At 42.2% G+C, this 6,000-nt stretch overlaps 1 protein-coding gene across 9 annotated transcripts in view; it reads left to right on the forward strand.

Annotated features, from left to right (window-relative positions):
- LOC116976653 overlaps positions 1-5,614 on the forward strand; it is a 20,144-nt gene extending 14,530 nt beyond the window's left edge. For 5 of the 9 annotated variants that reach the window (XR_004413008.1, XM_033026484.1, XM_033026486.1 and 2 more), the window contains 2 exons: positions 1,142-1,288; positions 5,274-5,614. Coding sequence is in view for 4 of the 9 variants with exons in the window: in XM_033026484.1 (XP_032882375.1) it covers positions 1,142-1,288; positions 5,274-5,371 (245 nt within the window). In the remaining 5 variants the exon portion in view is untranslated. The remainder of the gene's footprint in view (positions 1-1,141; positions 1,289-5,273) is intronic. The other 4 variants (XR_004413006.1, XR_004413004.1, XR_004413007.1 and 1 more) reach the window with 1 other exon arrangement.
- Positions 5,615-6,000: the final 386 nt, after the last annotated feature.

A 6,000-nucleotide genomic window follows, 5' to 3' on the forward strand; every position in this document is an offset into this window, starting at 1 on the left:
ATCCCCTGACTCCGTTATCTTCAAGAGCTCCATCTAGCTCGATCTTGAAAGTATCCAGAGAACCGGCCTCCACCGCCCTCTGAGGCAGAGAATTCCACAGACTCACAACTCTGTGTGAAAGTGTTTCCTCATCTCTGTTCTAAATGGCTTAAACTGTGGCCCCTGGTTCTGGACCCAAAATATCGGAAACATGCTTCCTGCCTCTAGCGTATCCAAACCCTTAATAATATTATGTTTCAATAAGATCCCTTCTCATCGTTCTAAATTCTGCTCCATTCTCTCAGCATTTGACAGTCCCGCCATCCAGGGAATTAACCTTGTGAACCTACGCTGCACTCCCTCAATAGCAAGAATGTCCTTCTTCAAATTGGGAGACCAAAACTGCACACAATACACCAGGTGTGGCCTCACCCTTCAGACACTAACCACCCTGGCAACTCTAGCCTTGATGTGAAAATGTCTGAAGTGACAGTGCAAAATGCACAGACTCCATTTTATGTAGTGGATCAAAGTGGGGTGAATCAGATATCCAGATGTTTGACCCAAACCTCATCTGCTTGAAGGACATCTGACCTCTGAAAGGAAGGTGGAATAAAATGATGGAGTTTTAATAAATGTTAAGAATTGTTTTAATGTTTTAGATTTTTGCTATTTTGCTTTTAATGCTCAGTTGTTGAAGGCTAAGAACGGAGTTTTGGGTGAACATGGTAGAGGATCAGGCTTGGGCATCATGGAGCAGTGGTTAGTGCTGCTTCCTCAACCCTACGGATTCAGCCTTGGCCTCGGGTGCTGTCTGTGTGGAGTCTGCATGTCCTCCTGACCATTTGGGTTCACCCCCAAGTGTGCTGAGACATCCTAAGGACATGCTGGGCTATAGGTTAATTGGTTCCTGTAAATTTCCCTACGGTAGATAGGTGACTGAGTAGGGATGGGTTGTTGGGCATATGTGAGAAAAGATTACTAGGAATTTGAGAAAGGGATTGATGGGCCTGAGCTACTATAGACTCAATGGGCTGAATGGCCTATTGCATTGTGAGAAATATGGAATGATATTTCTTAAATGGCAAAGCAGGGCCTGATTTAGTTCTGCTGCTCTTGACTTTAAGGCTATCCCTTTTTTAACCACGTATTTTACACAAAGGTACGGCTGGTCCTTCAAGCACCAGAAAGAATATCCACACACTTCATGCTTTGGCCTCCAACAATGTTATCCCTGGCATAAAGCGGCCAGGCAGTACAATGGAGCAGAAGAGGCAATGCCCATCTCCAAAGAGACCCAAGGCCGTGGGTATGTTTTAAATCAAACCAATACAAAATTATTTAATAACAACATTGTTTGCTTTGTGGTATGATTGTGGGTTGTAACAAAAAATGTTTGGTAATGGTTAATATTTGAGCTATTGTATCACATACTGTGGATGTGTTGCTGTTGCATGCTGGGATCTAGTCAATGGGGCAAATGTCTAACAATCATATTGCCTGATTTGAGTGTGGTATTGATTTAGACTTTAGAGATACAGCATGGAAACAAGCTATTCGGCCCACTGAGTCCATGCCAAACTGCGATCCCTGCACATTAACACTATCCTGCACACACTGCGGACAATTAAAGGGGCCTGTACCACTTTCACAACCTAATTCACAACCTTTTTTACTCGTGAACATTTTTCATCATGCTAGAAAAAACGCCCCGACCTACTTGTTGCCACGGGTACCTACGACTAGCATCACGGCCTGCTACGACCTACCTACGACCATACTGCGAGTACGCTTCAAGGACAAATTTTTTTTGAAGTAATGCATTACTCGTCTGAAAAAGCCACTTTGGTTGTGCACAAGCAGAGGTTTTGAGGCATGCTTTTACATGCTTGCTGTTAAATTCTGTAGCCTAATGAAAGATTGTCTTCCTTCAGTTAAATTACTTGTTAGGTAAAGAAAATATTGAAGTTACAGCATGGAAATAAGGCCTTCAGTCAAACTTGCCCACACCAACCAACATCTACACTAGTCCCACCTGCCTGCGTTTAGCCCATATCCCCCCCCCCCTAAGCCTATCCTATCCATGTACCTGTCTAAATGTTTCTTAAATTACCTCCTCAGGCAGCTTGTTGCATGCACCCACCACTCAATAGACAATAGGTGCAGGAGTAGGCCATTCAGCCCTTCAAGCCAGCACCGCCATTCAATGTCTAGCTCGCTCTTGAAAGTATTCAGAGAACTGGCCTCCACTGCCCTCTGAGGCAGAGAATTCCACAGACTCACAACTCTGTGTGAAAGTTTCCTCATCTCTGTTCTAAATGGCTTAAACTGTGGCCCCTGGTTCTGGACCCCCAACATCGGAAACATGTTTCCTGTGTCTAGCATGTCCAAACCCTTAATAATATTAAGAATTGAGAATTAAGGGACTGAAGTTTAGGGGTAACATGAGGGGGAACTTCTTTACTCAGAGAGTGGTAGCTGTGTGGAATGAGCTTCCAGTGAAGGTGGTGGAGGCAGGTTCGTTTTTATCATTTAAAAATAAATTGGATAGTTATATGGATGGGAAAGGAATGGAGGGTTATGGTCTGAGCGCAGGTATATGGGACTAGGGGAGATTATGTGTTCGGCACGGACTAGAGGGGTCGAGATGGCCTGTTTCCGTGCTGTAATTGTTATATGGTTATATGGTTATATGGTTAATATTATGCTTCAATAAGATCCGTTCTCATCGTTCCAAATTCTGCTCCATTCTCTCAGCAAATGACAGTCCCGCCATCCAGGGAATTAACCTTGTGAACCTACGCTGCACTCCCTCAATAGCAAAGAATGCCCTTCCACAAATTTGGAGACCAAAACTGCACACAATACTCCAGGTGTGGTCTTACTAGGGCCCTGTACAAATGCAGAAGAACCTCTTTGCTCCTATACTCAACTCCTCTTGTTATGAAGGCTAACATGCCATTCGCTTTCTTCACTGCCTGCTGTACCTGCATGCTTACTTTCAGTGACTGATGAACAAGGACCCCCCAGATCCTATTGCACTTCCCCTTTTCCCAACTTGACACCATTTAGATAATAATCTGCCTTCCTGTTTTTGCTACCAAAGTGGATAATCTTCCCCATCACCGATGTCAGGCTAACTGGTCTATAATTCCCTGTTTTCTCTCCTGCCTTTCATAAAAAGTTGGATAACATTACCTACCCTCCAACCCACAGGAACTGATCCTGAATCTATAGACCATTTGAAAATGATCACCAATGCATCCACAATTTCTAGAGCCACTTCCTTAAGTACCCTGGGTTGTAGACCATCAGGCCCTAAGGATTTATCAGCCTTCAGTCCCATCAGAATACCCAACATTTCTTGCCTAATGTGGATTTCCTTCAGTTCCTCCGTCACCCCAGATCCTCTGGCCACTACTATATCAGGAAGATTGTTTGTGTCCTCCTTAGTGAAGACGGATCCAAAGTACCTGTTCAATGCATTTGCTATTTCTTTGTTCCCCATAGTAAATTCACCTTCAGTCTTCAAGGGTCCAACTTTGGTCTTAACTATTTTTTCCTCTACACATACCTAAAGAAGCTTTTACTATTCTCCTTTATATTCTTGGCTAGCTTACCTTTGTGAACCTCATCTTTTCTCCCCATATTGCTTTTTTAGTTATCTTCTGTTGCTCTTTAAACATTACCCTATCCTCTGGCTTTCCGCTTATCTTTGTTATGTTGTACTTCTCTTATTTTTATACTGTCCCTGACGTCCCTTGTCAGCCACAGTCGCCCCTCACTCCCCTTGGAATCTTTCTTCCTCTTTGGAATGAACTGATCCTGCACCTTCTGTATTATTCCCAGAAATAGTTACTTCTTTGGTTCTTATTAAATCTTTCACCTTAAACCTATGTCCTCTGGTTCTCGATTCCCCTACTCGGGACAAGAGACTCTGCATCTATTCCTTGTGGTTTTGTGTACCTCTAAGATCACCCCTCATTCTCCTGTGCTCCATGGAGTCTTAGTCTGTTCAACTTCTCTCTATAGTTCTGGCCCTCAAGTACTGGCAACATCTGCATAAAATCTTCCCTGTACTCTTTCCAGCATGACAACATCTTTCCTATAACATGTTGCCCAAAACTGAACACAATAATCTAAAACTCAAAATATTTGACAGCTAAATGAAAACTTGCATGAAACCTTTATGAATTGTCTAGCCTCAGGGGAGGGGAGGTGTAGACAGGACCACATCATTCATCTTTGTGGTGAAGTACTATAAAGCTGTAAACGTTTATTCACAGAAACCTCAAGGGGTTTATAAACAACGAGTGCTTTGTAGAAAAATGTTTTGGTTAGAAGAAAAATATAAAAGATCGAAAAATAGGTGCAGGAGTAGTCCATTCGGCCCTTCAAGCCCATTCAATATGATAATGGCCGATCATCCAAAACCAGTGCTCCGTTAAAGTGCTAAATCTAACTCTCTTGAAACATCCAGTGAATTGGCCTCCACTGCCTTCTGTGGCAGAGAATTCCACAGATTCACAACTCTCAGGGTGAAAAAGTTTTTCCTCATCTCGGTCCTAATTTGCCCTTATTTTTCAACTGACCCCTGGTTCTGGACTCTCCCAAAATAGAGAACATTTTTCCTGCATATATCCTTTAAGAATTTAATATGTTTCTATAAGATCAGGTTGGGTGTAGGGAGAACAGAAAACTTTCTTGGCAAGTCTTCTATAAGACTATGGTTAGGACACATTTGGAATATTGCATGCATTTCTAGTCAGCCCATTAAAGGAAGGATGTGGAGACTTTGGAAAATGTGCAGAAGAGGTTTACCAGACACTGCCTGGATTAGAGGGCATTAGCTACCAGCAGAGATTGGACAATCTTGCATTATTTTCTCTGGAATGTTGGAACTTGATGGGATAAGCTTAGTTTATCTTGGCATTGTAAGTGTATGGCCACTGTGGGCCTGTTCCTGTGCTGTTCTATGCGTAACTATTTGATCAGTTTTGTGTTGAAGTGAGTGCTGTATTAGAATTTAATGCTCCACTGAAAGTTGTTGCTGTTCTTTGGGAGGAGTTGCTTGTGCCTGCTGACCCTCATCAATGGGTTACACGTTTATGCTGATCAAACTGGTGATGAGAAAATGTGAAGCAAATCTTGCCCCTATCACAGTTGCGAAGGAGATTTCGGAAGGAGAACAGTCGTGCTTTGTGGCATTAATTCGTAGGATGTGGAAAGAGAATTGTCCAACTTGAAAGAAAGCTTCAGCTGTGTTGAGCAGGGCTCACTTTTTTCTATTCCAGCACAACATCACAGGAAAATCAAAGAACTCGAGGAGAAAGTCGCTGAGTTAGAGCTTGAAAATGCTGCACTTCGTCAGAGTGTCCCAAATTGGCCTTGAAGATTCCAATGTTTAACACCATATCTGATGCCAACACAGCGCTGCTTAAGTGATGATGTCCACAACTGTGTTTCCATATTAATGCACTGCTAGTATTACATTTTGCCTAAGATTTTAATTGTTATTAAAATAATCTTTTGGATGGTTAATAGTGCTTGTTTCCTGTGTCTGGTTTATAAATGTTTACATTATTTATTCACAATGTGTTTACTTATAAACAAATAAAAATATATGAATCACTAATCAACTCGTTTGTGAAGGTAACTTGCTTCATTTTTTGGGCATGATTTGTCAGTCCATCACTTTAGTAACAGGTGGCAGGTGAGTGAGTTGAGCTTTGGCATTTTCATTGACTGAAAGGTAAAGAAAGTAAAGAAACTGGGTCATTGGCTCATCGAGTCTACGCTGTCCATTGATCACCCGTCCACACTAATTCTCTTATCAAAGTCAAAAGTCAAAGCCAATTTTATTCGTCACATGCGCCCAAAGGTGCAGTGAAATGAATTTGCCAGCAGTGAAACACGTAAAAAGAACACACAATACACCATAAGATTTAATGCAAACATCCACCACAGCATTCTTCACTGTGGTGGAAGGCAACAAAGTTCAGCCAATCCTCCTCCCTTGTT

This window comes from Amblyraja radiata, chromosome 9 (assembly GCF_010909765.2).
Source record: "Amblyraja radiata isolate CabotCenter1 chromosome 9, sAmbRad1.1.pri, whole genome shotgun sequence".
Lineage (NCBI taxonomy): Eukaryota > Metazoa > Chordata > Chondrichthyes > Rajiformes > Rajidae > Amblyraja > Amblyraja radiata.